This window comes from Canis aureus, chromosome 10, assembly GCF_053574225.1.
Source record: "Canis aureus isolate CA01 chromosome 10, VMU_Caureus_v.1.0, whole genome shotgun sequence".
Classification (NCBI taxonomy): domain Eukaryota; kingdom Metazoa; phylum Chordata; class Mammalia; order Carnivora; family Canidae; genus Canis; species Canis aureus.
Window position 1 is genome coordinate 62,558,738 of NC_135620.1, and position 16,874 is coordinate 62,575,611.

Here is a 16,874-nt window from a genome sequence, read left to right on the forward strand (position 1 = left end):
TGCTGATGAGGATCACGAGGAAACAAAACCTCCGTTGACACCACCATAGGAGAAGAAATGGCAAAAGTGAAAGCAAAGGTAACTGAACAAGTTCAGACAGGCCTACCTGACAGGTTAATTTGGTGCTTCTGGTAAAGTTATTGTTTCTGTTTTCTTTTTTTTGACCTAGATTCTGAGAAATGACCTCTTTCATCTGGGACCTTTTATGAACAGAGAGAAAGCTATTCTTGCTTCATCTTTGTATATATATGTTTAATATTACTATATTACGTAGAGTAAATAGAATTATACATCATATATATTCCATGTTGGAACCACTTACTATTGTAAGTGCCTAACAGATATTATCTACATTGACTCAAATGATGTGAGAAATAATTATTGCTTTTTCCCAGTTTACTTCGAGCTGAGACTCTGAAAAAATGAACATTTTACTAACGTTATATCCAGGTTAAATGATATGGTCCTAGATCTACATAATCCTTTAAATAAGAACAGTTTCATCAGAAAACAGCTTTAATTTAAAATTTTCCATTAATAAAAACATCCTTATCTATCTACATTCGAAAGTAGTTTGTCCTAAATTTTATCTGGCACTTTCCAGTAGAACTCTCAGAGTATTAATAGCCTTGACTATGCTGCTGTGTAGTTCTCAGATGTCTTGGATTTCTCAAAGCCTTACTACTATCCATCATCAATAAAATTAATAACATATCCTTCCTTTTTTTATTCTTAGGAGTGTTTCAGGATGAATCAAATACAATATTGGAAGTAAAGGTATATGAACACCAATGAAAAATAAATTTATTTTTAAAAAAAAGGAAGTAAAGGTATACTAAAAGTCTACATTATAAGTTTAAATTTTGCTGAGTCATGTCCCTTTCTAAACACTGAAGATAACATGGAACACATGAAGATGGAGAATTACTCAGTTGTGACTGAATTCTTTCTGGTGGGACTTTCCCAATACCCAGAGCTCCAGCTTTTTCTGTTCATGCTCTGCCTCATCATGTATGTGATAATTCTGCTGGGAAATAGCCTCCTCATCATCATCAGCATACTGGATTCTCGCCTCCACACCCCCATGTACTTCTTCCTTGGGAATCTCTCATTCCTGGACATTTGTTACACATCTTCTTTTATTCCTACAATGCTCATTTTATTTAGGTCTGAAACAAAATCTATCTCCTTCATTGGCTGTGCTCTACAGATGGTAGTCTCCCTTGGGTTAGGCTGCACTGAGTGTGTCCTCCTGGCTGTGATGGCCTATGATCGGTACGTGGCCATCTGCAACCCACTGAGGTATCCCATCATCATGAACAGGGTGCTTTATGTGCACATGGCTGCGTGGTCCTGGATCATAGGCTATCTGATCTCCCTACTGCAAACAGTCATGACAATGATATTGCCTTTCTGTGGGAATAATGTCATTGATCATATTACCTGTGAGATCCTGGCCCTTCTTAAACTCATCTGCTCAGATATCACCATCAATGTGATTATTATGACAGTGGCAAGTATTGTTATACTGATGCTTCCTCTACTGTTAATTTTCATCTCCTATGTTTTTATCCTCTCTTCCATCCTGAGAATTAATTCTGCTGAGGGGAGAAAGAAAGCTTTTTCTACCTGCTCAGCCCACCTGACTGTGGTTATCTTGTTCTATGGTTCAGCCCTTTTTATGTACATGAAGCCCAAGTCAAAGGACACAAACACTTCTGATGAGATCGTCGTGCTGTCTTATGGCGTGATAACGCCGATGTTGAACCCCATCATTTACAGCTTGAGAAATAAGGAGGTGAAAGAGGCTGTGAAGAAAGTCCTGAGCAGACACCTACATTTATTGAAATCATGAAGGGCCTTAAGGCATGTGATATCCTAAGTGGGGAAACAGATCTTGTCTTTTGTATTCAAAGATGAGTCTGCAAAACCTACTGTCATGATAACTTATATGTTTGCAAAGCCAAATATTGGACTCCCATTCTTTTCAACATAAAATGTTCATGTAAATCTTCTAAATAGTGCCTTATCTGCTGGGTTTCTAGCCCTAAACAGGTTTGCTAATTGCTCCCATGAAGGTCATGATGCTGTTCATCAAGATGAATCAATCTCTCAACCTCAATCTCTCTAAATCAATTCCTCTGTCTCTCTCTCCTCCCTTGTCTTTTTTCATTTCCCCTCTTCTCTCTCTTCCATATATATCCTTTCCACTTCTTCCTTCTCTCTTCTCTCTTTTCTCAGTGTCTGAAGTTGGATATCTGTTGTTTTTGTTATGCAATATCACTTAATAATATCACTACATAGTTTGTAGATCTGTACAATATACAGAAAATTATATAGATTTTTCTTTTGACAGACCAATAGTTCCCATCTCTCAATCCATATTGTACAGGGTGGGACTGTCCTAACCCTCTGAAAATAAGCATGGAAACAGGGCCTGCTAAAGATTAATTAACTTTTTTTTTTAAGTTTATTCCTTTAATCATAGTGATTGGTATAGTTTAGCAAGTGACCTGAATCAGGCTAATCAAATACAATCCTAAAAGTGCTGCTTCAGTGTCAGAAAAAAAAGTATTCTTTCTGTAATAATCTCTAAGCACAGAGAATGTAAACGTAGAGCTCCTGCTGGTCATCCTTGTCAATTTGTGGGAAAGACTGAGAAAGAAAGTAGAGCTGAGATAGAGAATGTGCCTGATGATGCCATTCTAACTCCTGATACCAACAATGACTAGGATCAAACTCACCTCTGCACAGTTTATTTATACGAACCAAATTTGTATTTTGTGCAAATAGGTTAGATTTTACCACTTATAGCCATGTAAATCCTAATTACTATATCCTCTTGCCTCATATCCCCTTCTAGTTATGGAGGGCATAGTCAAACTCAGAGGGAGACTGGAATGGTGATTGCCAGGGGCTGGTAGGAGAGGAAAACAGCAAGGTATTAGTCAAAGGGTACAAAGTTTTGGTTAAACAAGATGAGTAAGTTCTAGGCACATACTGTATAACATGGGACCAACAGTTAACAACACTTTAAATTATTGTATACTTCAAATTTTTCTAAGCGGGTACATCTTATGTTAAGTGTTCTTACTGCAAAATAATAATAATAAATAAGAGGGTGGGAAGAAACTTGGAGGTGATGGATTGGTTTGTGGCACATATTGTGAAGGTTTATGAGTGTATACTTATCTCCTAGTTCATCAAGTTGTAGACATTACTTATGTACGTCTATTTGAAAGTGCAAACTAACTGAAAACCAGGAGAGAAAGATGGATTTTACTTTAAACAATAAAGAATACATACTAAAGTTCTAATAAAGATAAAACTAATCAATAGGATTAAAATATGAGAAAGGTAGCTACTTTGGGAGACATGAGACAGGGAAGACTGGAAGAGACATTAGGGAACCCGTCTAAGGTTATGCTAATGATCTATATTTTGATAAGAATTTAGATTACACAGGTGTATGCATTTGTCAAAACAGTACATTTTACTTGTGCGTTTATACAAATTCTAAATAAAAATAAAGACTGCAATTAAACATTTAATTCTAGTTAACAATAAATTCATTAATGATATGCATACTGAGGGAGAAGTGTATTGAAATCTGCAAAGTGCTCTGAAATGCATAAAAATGAGATAGATCGGGGATCCCTGGGTGGCACAGCGGTTTAGCGCCTGCCTTTGGCCCAGGACGCGATCCTGGAGACCCGGAATCGAATCCCACGTCGGGCTCCCGGCGCATGGAGCCTGCTTCTCCCTCTGCCTATGTCTCTGCCTCTCTCTCTCTCTCTCTCTCTCTCTCTCTGTGTGTGTGTGACTATCATAAATAAATAAAATTTTTTTAAAAAATGAGATAGATTGAGGAATATAGAGAAGGATAGATCATAGATATATAATAAGCAAGTTTAGTAAAATCTTAATGGTAGTAAGTGGTCAGTGGATAGATAAATGAGTATTTATTCTAAAATTATTTCAATCTTCCCTTATGGTTGAAAATTTTCATAATAAAATACCAGGAAAATTTTACACAGAACTTACCAGGGACATAGCTCTTGAATGAATGATACAGTAAAGACAGAATAAATCAAACATGCTGTCCTTATAAATTCCCTTAAATTTTGTTTAGGAAAAAGCAATACTACTTTAAAAGGGAAAATTTGTTAAATTTTAATAGTTCCTGTGAAACTTAATTTTCTACATGATCTGTACTCAGAGCTTTAATTGTTATTCCTGGGGGATGGATACAAAGAAAGGACAGGGAAGAAAAGAAATGTATCAGAAATTTATAAAAATCAGAACCAAAGATAATGAGAAAAAAGGAAAACAGCAAATTTCTTTAGCAGGATGTTTTATCTGCATGATTCTTTCTCCTGTTTTTAGCTATTTCTGAGGGACTACTAGTACCATGCATGTCAGATTGTATAGACCCTAACAAAAGGAATTTGGTTCTACAGCCTTTACTCTTTAATTCACCCTCTTCCATACCCTTAAGTCCATGAAGAGGTTTTTGAAAATGGCATTCCTCTATAACAAAGTTTCTCAATCTTGGCACTATAGATATTTTGGGCTGGATAATTCCCCATTGTGGGAAGCTATCTTGTGCATTATAGGATGTTTAATAATACCCCTTGCCTCTACACACTAGATGCTGGCAGCCCTGCCCTCCCTCTCCCCCCCCAATATGTGACAACCAATAGTGTCTCCACACTCTATGACAGGTCCCAAAGGGGCAGAATCACCAGTTGAGAACTCTACTATACATCCACAAGAAAAATTCTCTCTAAATCTTGTAACATTCTTAAAACAACCAAGTTGCCTAAACTTTCACATTTCCCAGAGCCATTTCTGATCTGAAACCTTAATATTAAGAGGTTGAAGTTCAACTCAAACAATATAATAAGCTATACACTGGCTGAAGAAAAATGAACTTTTTTTTCTTATGCTACTGATATTTTCACACCAGATGTGGCAGGAATAATGATTATAAATATCAAAAATTAAAGATTAGCGACAACATAAATAGTTGTAGCATTTTACTAAAGAGTCTATTGACTATATATGCTAAAAAGCATGAGATTGTTTCCAAAAGGAAATGAAACTTTGGTCAATATGATGAAGACTACTACTGGTATTAGGGGTGAAGGGATTACTGAATATAAATTTTATGCCTCTGATTCAAAGTTTTACATTTCAAAGCACTATTTTTTCTTTTGAGTATGCCATGCAGTCTAGATTTTGTTATAATTAGTAAGCACACTTATCTCAAATTCTAAAACATATAAAAAGTATATTTAAATCTATATTTAACAAATCTGTAATAATTTTAAAATAAGGCAAATAATTTTCTAAAATCAATATTTGATTATTCTAATACATGTTTATATTAAGGAAGTTATAAGAGTAAAGTCAGTGCCCAAAAGGGAACCATGGATGTTAGTCAAGAATAGTATGATGCCATTTCTGAGAATATTTATTATTATTTAAAAATAATGAAAAACAGATTTCTCTTAATGGAGTGTATATATCATGAATGAGGGAAAAAAGCCCAAAGAAATGGAATAATATCTTCAAATTATTCATGGAAAATAACTAAAAACCTATTATTCTACACCAAACTAAACTACCTTTCAAGACAAAAGGCAAAATAAAGATACTTTTAGACAAAGACTGAGAGATTTTACCACATGTAGCACCTCACAAAGAAAAAACTGCATTCAATTGAAAGGTGTGGAATGAAAAAAATCATAGTAAACAAAGAAATAGATATGCAAGTAAATTTGAATTGTCACTAATTTCATTTAAAAAATAGCAACAATTTGAGGAACTTAAATACAAAGTAAAAATGACATTTTAAACATCAACAACATGGAAGATAATGTGAAGAATCAAAAGTCAAACATAAACATTTTAAAGTCATACTATTCAGAAGGATTGCAGAGATATTAATTAGAGGCTGTGCTAAGTTAAAATAGCATCATTAAAAAACTAAGGGAACCCATAAAAACAATAGAAATAAAACACAGAACTTCCAATTTTATTAATAAAACAGAGCAAAGAAAATTTCATCAATTCAATAGAAGGCATGAGAGTTATTTAAAAAAGAGAGAAAGAAAATTTCAAAAGCATAGCAGATTAAAAACAAACAAACACAAACAAATGAGGATAAAAGAATTAAAAGCATAAGAATTCACATTAAATGTTACAAAGGCACTGTTTGGAAGGTATCAACTGATATTGTGCAGAATGACCTTCATCTGTTTTCAAATGTGACCCTTCACCTTTCATCCCAGCAGTAAATGCAATTAACCCAGTGATTTTCTATGTACAAGAGAAATTCTTAAAATATAACATAGAAAGTTGGAAAGTAATGTGATGGAAAAATATGTACCATATCAACACCAATCAAACGTAAGCTGTTGTTTCTAGCATATCAGGATAGAAGGACCTTGAGGCAAAAAGCATTACCAGGGAATTTATCAGAAAGAAAAAATAGTCCTTATTCATTTTACCACACAGCTTCAATATAAACACCTATGAGTACTGAAAGATTATAAATCTACAATAAAAAAGGGATAATCCAATATCTGTCTTAAACTATTAAGGGAAGCAATAAAATACATACACACACATTTATATAAAATTTTGCATTCTGATAAGAGAGGATATTTTTAAATATGAATGAAATATATGAAAACTAACATATTAGGAAGGAAGCAAGTCTAAATGAATACCAAAGAATAATATTCAAATCTCAACAATGGTCACAATACAGAAAACATTAGAAATAAATATGGAAAATATAACCATCCCCAAAATGTATTTTAAATCTGAAAATTAGAGTGCTCGCTTCGGCAGCACCTATACTAAATCTGAAAATTAGAAAATGCACTATTAAATAATAGGTTAAAAACAGAATCTTAAAATAATTCCAAACTATTTTAAATTAATGGTAATAAATTAGTATAAAATATTAAAGGATATGAAAGAAAATCTAAGTGAATTGTGAAGCTTTATATTGCTCATGTTAAAAAATTTTAAATTAAATATATTCATTTGCCCCAATTTTTAAAATCTCAGTGTCATTTCAAACAAAATGAAGTATGATTTTTTACATGTGTCAAGTTGATCCTAAAATTCATGTAAGTGTAAAGAGCCAAGAATAGCCAAGACTATGCCATAGAAAAAGAAATACAGAATCACTATGCCAGACATCAAGAATGATTATAGAGCTATAGTACATCAGACAGTGTGGTATTGGTTTCATATAAAGACAAGTCTATCACAGAGCGGAGAATCCAGAAATATCTTGACTATATATGGAAGTCAATATATATCCCAAATAAACTGGTATTTCATATAAAATAGCATTATTAATTGAGGGAAATGGAAACTCCAGCCCAACTATGCCCAAAATAAACTTGAAACAAACTAAACATTTAAACTAAAAAAAAAAAATCCACAACTATAAAACATCCAGAGAAAAATTAACCACATGTTATATAATTAAAATACAACTGATTGTTCCTCTGTTAAAATTATGTGTTCCACCTACTTATTTCATTGTATAATTACTCTAGATGAGCTAAACTCTCCTTGCTAAAGTGAGTGTTTCCCTAACTAAAGCCTATGCAATTGTGGAAGTGCTAGAAAAAAGATAAATGTAAAGAGACTTAAAACACTAAAACCTGGCTTTTACTCACAAAGAATTGACAGTGGGGGAAGCTCGGTTTCCAGTCCTTCCAACGTTGTCATTATCTTCAAAAAGCCCAAAAAAAGGAAAAAAAAGTGGAAATTGCCAAAAATCTAACAGGAAACAGCTTCATTTCCACTTGTTTCATGTGTTCCCCCCATCTGTTTACTATGTAAAAAAATACAATATTCATTAAAAGTGTCTAATAAGGGTGCCTGGGTGGCTGTCAATTTAGTGTCTGCCTTGGCTCAGGTCATGATCCCAGGGCCCTGGGATCAAGCCCCAAGTCTGGCTCCCTGCTGAGCAAAGAACCTGTTTCTCCCTATCCTTCTGCTGCTCTCCCTGCTTGTGCTCTCTCTGTGTCAAATAAATAAAATCTTTTTAAAAATAAAATTAAAATTAAATTAAATTTAAAATGTCTAATAACATGAGAAAATACCACAATATATTAATTTTAAACAGCAAGTTATAAAACAGGAAATGCATTGTGCTCTCAAGTTTTCACTTTGATTATAAAAATAATCAAAATACCAATAGTCATATCTGAAATTGTAGGTGACTTTCATTTTATCCATTAGGCTTTTCTTAATTTCCCAAATTTTCCACAATGAATAGGTATCATTTCTATAATCAGGTAAAAAATTAACTCAAAGAAGAAAGAAAATTGCTTTTTAATATGTAAGGCACAATTGAGGTCTTTTGAACATTATTTCTAATGTATTTAAAAGTTATTATCTTTAACAAGATTTAAAGGTTCAACTTTAAATCACTTCTGGGATTACAGAGTCTCTTGGAAGAAAACAAAGGAGTATTTAAATTGGCTACCAGAGCCAAGGGTGTGCCCTCTGGAATGTTTAGGGCCTAAAGGTTAGAGTACTTATGTGGCACCTTGACTAACTATTGATACAAACTTATAACATGAATCTCTATTGGGGATGAAAGCTTTATTTTTGATCTGCCCCCTTACCACTACTAGCAGTCATCTGGAGCTGTGGGATACCTGCCTGGGTGTTCTAACAGCATGACTACAGCTTTAAGAGAAGATAGCTAAGATTCTTACTAATCTAAGTAGGAATATCAGCAGTAACTTCTGTATGTAGACAGAAAAAGCGAAATACTAGAGAAAAGGAATGTTTGTGTCTAAAATTGGCTTGTTTTGAAGACTATAGTCCCAATAAACCATGCTATCTCTTGTGAATGGAGAATTTGAGGATCCTACGCTGATGTATAAATAAGGTAGACTTAAAAAGAGTTGGGGAGAGGTTTTTGTTTTGTTTTGTTTTGTTTTCCAGAAAGGAGAGAAGATAAGGGAGTTAATTCTGAATCACTTATTTTATTTGAATATAAGAGTGAAAATCTTGGGAAAGAAGTATTGGTGGGTGAAGGAAATATCTTGAATACTTATGAACATTACTTTAAATTAGTTGTTTCTCTTTACTATGGAAAATAAAAAACGGTAGACTGGGAGTTCATATTAAATTGACATGCATTGTTCCCTCCCTCTGTACCAAGATCTTCCAAGTATCTTATGTTAATTCTCATAATAATTCTACAAAATAAGTACTGTTACCTCATTCTATATCATGTTCATGTTGTCTTGCTCAAGGTTTGTACAGCTATTAATCCACAAAGTCAAGACTGAACTCTAGATCCCCTGACTCTAAGACAACTGTTCTTTCATTTAAAATATAATACCTTTCTATAAAGACAACTTACTAGCAATAAGAATGAAAGCATAAGAGGACTTGGGGTACAGTAGGCTTCCATGGCATAGCCCTAGAAATTATTTGATAGTATGTTCTAATATTCCCAGAAGTGAGCCTATGGGTCCGACAGAGGCTCCTACAAGATAAGAGCTTAAAGCTTCAGCTGTGCTACCAGCAATTTGCATTGGTACTCACAAAGCAATGTTAATTTAAAAAAAAAAAAAGGTAATTCTCAAGGCCCCATACTGAAAAAGGAGAAGAGGACCTCTTTCTAATTCACCCAGTATTGCTTATTATCAACACCTTTTAGAGCTCCTGGAGGGTCATTTCCTTGGACAAGCATTGAGAATCTCCTGCCAGAGATGTTATTATACAGAACAAAGGTGCTTTATAAACAGTAGGAAAAACTGGATACAATAAAATGTAATATTTAGCGCTGAAAATGTCTTCTGAAGGAAATCTTCCGGTAAGTGTGCCATACTCTGCTTCAAAAAGTTATTTGGGTTAAAATCAGTACCTGTTTGGATGAGTACCTGTGCTTTACAAACTACTGCCCTCTTCTGTTGGTAAACATTAGGAAAAAAGTGAATGCTTCACAATCCATAGTCCTCAAGCAGAGTCTCCCTTCTTTCCGTAAGTGATGCCTAATGGTGAGGACCCATGTAATGGCCAGGCCTTTTGGAAAGAGATGAACAAAACCTGAAGAACAAGAAACTGAAATCTACCTCTTTATGGTAGAAAAAAGCATAGGTAACAGAAGCTCCTGATGTTTTCCCAAGCTTCTTCCTACCCACCAAGTATCTCCTCTTTTTCTTGTGTGATCCAGTTAGATGCTTAATCCTGCATCCTATCTGCATCACTAAGCTTGATCACATTCTAAATGGTGAGTTCTAGAATCTTTTAGCAACACTTGAATCAATATGTCTGATGATGATGGATATATATATGAGATTAATTGAACTTGGAAGACTAAATGGCATTAAATTAGTCTATGTAATATAAAGCAACATAAAGCTCCTCTCTAATTTCCTGTCCACATTTTATTTCCTACTTGCATTTTAAGGAAAAACTAGGGCATAATCTCTGGATGTCCTAGCCACTATTCCCTTCTAAGAAAAAAATTGAAAATATTATTTCTGATATTTACAACTATAAGATATAGGTTAATTAAGAATTATTTAGAAAATAAAAAGGACAGAGAAAAAAACTATTAATGCCCCAAGTCCCATATTCCAGAAGAAACTACAGTTAAAATTTTGGAGCAACTTCTACAGTTTCTATACAAATATGTATTTGAAACCATTTATATAATTTATAACCATCTATATTATTTATATTATTAAGAAACATCTTTTTCTTCATGTAGTATTATATCATGAGCACTATCCCTTATCCTTAACTCTTCTCCAAGACTACAGTTTGCACTACTGTACTCCAAGACTACAGTTTGCATCATGTCTTCTCATGTATATACCACAACCATAACATGTCAGAATGTCAGCATCCTAGAGGAAAAGAATCATAGCACCTCTTAAAGTATGATTGAACTTGACATATGATATTAAATGCAATGTCATTTATTTTTGTTTTTCTATTCCACTGTTGGATGTTTTAGGGGGAAATGTTAAATAATAATAATAATAATAATATTAATGCATCTTCAAATGAGTTTTAGGAAAATAGATCCAGCATCTCATCATTTGAAATTATGTTGGCCAACAGATTAAGAAAGATAATCTTTATTATTTTAGTGATTTATCCTCCTAGGTCTAGACTACTGAGAGGTTTTATCAAAAATGAATGTTACAGTTTATCATTGCTTGGGGGCACCTGATTAGATGACAATATTTTATTTGTATTACCTGTTTGTTTAGTATATTAAATTGATATATTTCCAGGCATTAACTTAGAATTTCATGTATTAACAAAAATAAATGACATCATTTCAATATGTAACTTGATAAACTTACTATTCTTTGCATATGCATTCATAAATGGGACTGATCAGAGTTTGACAATTTGGGATAGAAAGGCAATTTTAGTTTGATAAAATAATTTGCAAAGTGTTCCATAACTATTCATATTGGAACATGTTATAGAGAGCATCTAAATCATTTGTTTCTTAAAAAACATAAAATAACTATCGTAAACATTCTGCAACCACTATCAGTTTTGAAAGTCTAGTACTCACAATGAGACCCCTATTACACATTACAGTACCTGTGTCATAGTATGTGTTGAATAAATAAGCAAATGAAGAATCCTGGCAGGGTGGAAAGCACAGGGTTCTATCACAGCACATAACAGGGACATCCTTCATAGACCAGGAGGTAAGAAATTTTTCCTAGAAAATATAATATCTAAGTTGGGAGAAGCCCTTCCAGCTTAACAAAACAGCATATACAAATGCATAAGGAAGAGTAGTATATGCAGGAAAGGAGAAGAAATTCACCATGGTCATTTCACAGCTTTGACTGGTCAGAAATGGCTTCAGAATTTCTACATTAGAGGGATGTAGGGGTGACAGTATGATTGAAGGAGGGGCTAGAGAAGTTCTCTCGAAGTTGCGCAGCATAGCAAGCACACTGCTTCTCCTTAGGTTATATTTTCTCTATTAGGATGCCATTTGTGGGGAGGCTAATGAAGATTACTGGAAAGCAAGCCTACCCAATAATCTTTCCCTGACACCATCAGTGGGGAGAAATAGCAGAAGTATGAGGAAAGAATTGAGGGGGTTAAAATAGTTTTGTTTTTTTGTTTTGTTTTGTTTTGTTTTGTTTTTTTGTTTTGTTTTGTGATGGGTTGCTTTTGGTGAAGTTACTCTTTTTGCTTTCTCTTCACCCTAGATTGGAAGATATCCTCTCTCATCTGGAACCTTTTCTAAACAGAAAGACAGCTATTCCTCCTTCGTACCTTTATCCTTCATAACCTTACCCAAGGAGACAAGTGTTAAGTTTAGTGTGTTTCCTGTAACAGTAAGAACTGACTCCTTGCCCTCCTCTTTTGTGTCCTCTTTCCCTCAGCTCCCCCTTCCTTCACAGCAAATGTCTTCAAACAAACCCTCTGCCTTAACTGATTGCTTTGTGGAAATAAGTCCATGCACCAATGTGACTAAAAACAGGAATGGAGGTCCAAGAAGAAAGGAATATTTTTTGTGATCCAGTCTTCAGAGTTCACTATCAAATTATTCACAATCAGAAACAAAACAGAGGAAGGAATTTACAAGGAATTATATCAAGGCAGTAGGAGGGAGCCATGTGGGCTAGGGTTCCCATTCCTGAGGTCCTGAGGGGACAGGGACACAGTGAGGGTGTCAGCAGGGAGGAGGGGAGGGAAGATCTGGACCTCCACTTTATTAATAATAAACATCTACTGTCTGTACAGTTTTTTAAAAAAAGAAAGTAAATGATGCTTGCTATTTCAGTTTAATACAGCAGAGAAACATTTTTTTAATACTCTTCCCTTGCTTAGAATGATTGTAGAAATCTGTGAGAGATAAAAAATCTAGTGGTTATGAGGGCTGACTTTGGAGCTAGACAACAGGATTTTGAATTCTGTCTTTAGCATTTATCGTCTCTGTGACTTTGTGAAAATTACTTAAATTTTTGTCTGTTTCCTCTCCCTTGAAAATTAGGAGTAAAGACTGTTATTTAGAGTAAGAGTAAGATTAAAGGAGTTAATACATTCAACCACGCAATATGCTTACAACAAAGTGCAATAGAAATTAGCCATTAGCAGTTCAGTCACATATGGGAGTCTCACTGCCAAAAATTAATATGGAAGACCTGGATATTCTTCCAAATATCAAATACAAAAATTGAGAAAAAGTAAGCACATATTAATAAGTTCTTATAAAATGATATGAACTTATGTAGAAAAACACAAAATATGAATCTAAGAGGTAAATGATAAAGAAAGAGCAGAGAAAATAAAGCATTGAAAAATTACAGAAATTAGGAAGAAAAGTAAGTGACTTACAGGAGGACAGATTCTTGGATATCCAGGTAAGAGTCTGGATCAGATTATTTCTTAAATCAAGAAATGTTCATATTCTATCAATTATGATCCCAAACTCCAATGTCTTGCCCTAAAATTTAAAAAAAAAAAACCTAAAACGGTATTTTTTTCCTTCTGAGCCAGTCAAGAGAGTTAAAGTTATAATTCTTTGAACATATACTTAATATTGTTATATTATAAATATGTATTATATTTTTTCTTATAGTTTATTTTATTATATTGCATATAATTTTATTTTTTTTAAGAGAGAGAAAGCACGTGAGCGGAGGGGTGGCGGGAGGCAAGAGAGGGAGAGAGAAAATCTCTAGCAGGCTCCACATCCAGCACAGAACCCAATGTGGGGCTCAATCTCACAACTCTGAGACTAGGACCTGCGTGAAAAATCAAGAGTTGGATGCTTAGCTGAGCCACTCGGGCACCCCTATATTGTATATAATTTTACATGACATGCTGGAACCATCACTATCCATGTTACTTTATAGATGTCATCTAATTTAATGCTCCCAACAAACTGCCAAAGAGTTACAGCTTCCCTGCCTTCTACCCCCAATTTTACTAGCTGAGACTGGTAGCTGAGCCCAAAAAAGTTAAATAATTTAAAATAGTCATACTGAGGATAAATGTCATGGTACTGAATATGTATGATATTTCAAGTTACATCCAGATTTATTAGAATGCAGTTATGTTTCAAAATATTCACTAATAAGGGGAATCTTATGTATCTACATTTGAAAGTACTTTGTCCCTAAATTTTATTCATTAGAGGCCTGAAACTTTCCAGCACAATTCTCAGCTTTCACTGCTGTGAGCCTCAGTAGCAATTGATCTCTCTCAGTTCCTGTTTCATCGTTAATAATATTGATAAAATATCCCTATCCTTACTGATTCCAGAGGGTAAGAATAAAACAAAGTGACAGAAGTGAAAGTTATTGGATAAATCTATAACAGAAATTTGTATTTCCTGAGTCATATCCTTTTCTCAACTCTTAAGGTGTGACATTGACATATGAAGATGGAGAATTACTCAGCTGTGACTGAATTCTTTCTGGTGGGTCTTTCCCAATACCCAGAGCTCCAGCTTTTTCTGTTCATGCTCTGCCTCATCATGTATGTGATAATTCTGCTGGGAAATAGCCTCCTCATCATCATCAGCATACTGGATTCTCGCCTCCACACCCCCATGTACTTCTTCCTTGGGAATCTCTCATTCCTGGACATTTGTTATACATCATCATCTATTCCTCCAATGCTCATCATGTTTAGGTCTGAGACAAAATCTATCTCCTTCATTGGCTGTGCTCTGCAGATGGTTGCCTCCCTTGGGTTGGGCTCTACTGAGTGTGTCCTCCTGGCTGTGATGGCCTATGATCGGTACGTGGCCATCTGCAACCCACTGAGGTATGCCATCATCATGAACAGGGTGCTTTATGTGCACATGGCTGCGTGGTCCTGGATCATAGGCTGTCTGAACTCCCTCGTGCAAACAGCCCTGACAATGGTTTTGCCTTTCTGTGGGAATAATGTCATCGACCATCTTACCTGTGAGATCCTGGCCCTTCTTAAACTCATCTGTTCAGATATCTCCATGAATGTGCTTATCATGACAGTGGCAAGTATTGTTTTATTGGTGCTTCCTCTATTGTTAATTTTCATCTCCTATGTTTTTATCCTCTCTTCCATCCTGAGAATTAATTCTGCTGAGGGGAGAAAGAAAGCTTTTTCTACCTGCTCAGCCCACCTGACTGTGGTTATCTTGTTCTATGGTTCAGCCCTTTTTATGTACATGAAGCCCAAGTCAAAGGACACAAAAGCATCTGATGAAATCATCGGGCTGTCTTATGGAGTGATAACCCCAATGTTGAACCCCATTATTTACAGCTTGAGAAATAAGGAGGTGAAAGAGGCTGTGAAGAAAGTCCTGAGTAGACACTTGCATCTATGGAAAATATAAAAAGTCTTAAGGCATGTGATATCCTCAGATATCATATGAGACCAGATCAGATCTTGTGTGTTCACAGATGAAGTCACAGAATCCAGTGTTGAAAGAACTTATTTGTCCTAAGTCCTAATATAGGACTTACATTCTTTTCAACACAGAATTCTCATGTAAGCCTTCTGAATAGTGTCTAGTCGGCAATTTCTAATTGTATGCAGTTTTGCCAATTGGTTCCATATAGGGCAATGGCTTTTCTTCAAGATAAATCTCTCTTCTCTCTTCTCTCTCTGTTTTTCCCTCTCTTCTCTTCCTCATTTCCTCCTCCTCCTTTTCCTTTCCTCTTCTCCATCTACTTTATTTCTCTACTTTTCTTCTCTTTTCCTGCTTTCCTTTCTCAGTCAGTTTGAACTGAACATGTATTATTTTGTTGTCTAGTATCCCCTATTCTGGTAAAAGAATGCACTTCTTTTGACATTCAACAGTGCCACCCTCTGGGTCCATGTGTGCTGGGTGGAGCTGACCCTACCCTCTGGAAATAGTGGTATGGCTTGAAACAAAAGCAAATCCATCTAGTTATAGTGATTCATTCAGCATAGCAAGTGAGTTCAGCCAGGTTAATCAAACTCAATCCAAGAATGCTGTCTCACTCTAAGAAAAGAGGCACCCTTCCCTGCTAAGGTATCCAAAGTGGTAAATGTGAGCCTAGGCCAATCTCTGTCAATAAGAGTAGAGAGCCTATCTGAGAAACAAAGAGGTATTGAGAGAAGGAGAGAGAATGTGTGGAGTGATCCTGCTATTTTAAGTCCTTGATCCAGCTGTACCTAAAATCAGTTCACAATTTTTCTTTTTAGTTACATGAATCAATAAATTACCTTTTTATTTAAAAAACTAATTTGGAGTTGGATATTCATCATACAGTCCTAACTAAAGCATTTCTTTGTACTCTCTGTCTCCCTCATTTTTAAGGGAAAATATATGAGGATATATTTCCTAAGTGATCCCAAGTTCTCCAGCCTTCAGGGGCTCTCCTTCCTTTAAAAACTATATAATCCAATTTCTATTCTGTGTGCCTCCAGGCATTCTAGTCACCTACCCAATAATTTCTGAGGACTGTTTACATTTTCCTAGTTTCTGGTTTTCATTTTATGCCAGACTATTCTTCTAAACCTCTTTACCATTCCTCTCTGGTAATCTTGTATACCTTTGTGTTGTTTAAGCTCTCAACAATACATTTTGCCCACAAAGAATAAACATAAATCTCCTATATATCCACATTCAAAAAACCACTATGTTTAAAACCTTTATTTAGGCTTGAAAATATCACAAACGGACTATGATCACTATGAAAAATAAATCAGTATTAAATATTACTGTTCTTGGTATCTATTAGCCATCCCCCTTCACATGGTCCTCTAAAGTCCATTTTCCTCTTTAGTTCCTGTCCTGTTACAAGATTGTTAGTGTCTATTTGTTTCCTTCTGCCATCAAATCAGCAAAATGGATGGATTTTCAATGGATG

The 16,874-nt window shown here is 34.9% G+C and overlaps 2 protein-coding genes across 2 annotated transcripts; both read left to right on the top strand.

The window, feature by feature from the left end:
- The first annotated feature begins 901 nt into the window (after window positions 1-901).
- LOC144321778 (olfactory receptor 13D1-like) lies at window positions 902-1,855 on the top strand. The gene has a single exon (XM_077911027.1). The coding sequence runs from the start codon at window positions 902-904 to the stop codon at window positions 1,853-1,855; it is 954 nt and encodes a 317-aa protein (XP_077767153.1).
- Window positions 1,856-14,425: 12,570 nt separating this feature from the next.
- Window positions 14,426-15,370, top strand: LOC144321779 (olfactory receptor 13D1). The gene has a single exon (XM_077911028.1). It carries the CDS (start codon window positions 14,426-14,428, stop codon window positions 15,368-15,370), a length of 945 nt encoding a protein of 314 aa, XP_077767154.1.
- Window positions 15,371-16,874: the final 1,504 nt, after the last annotated feature.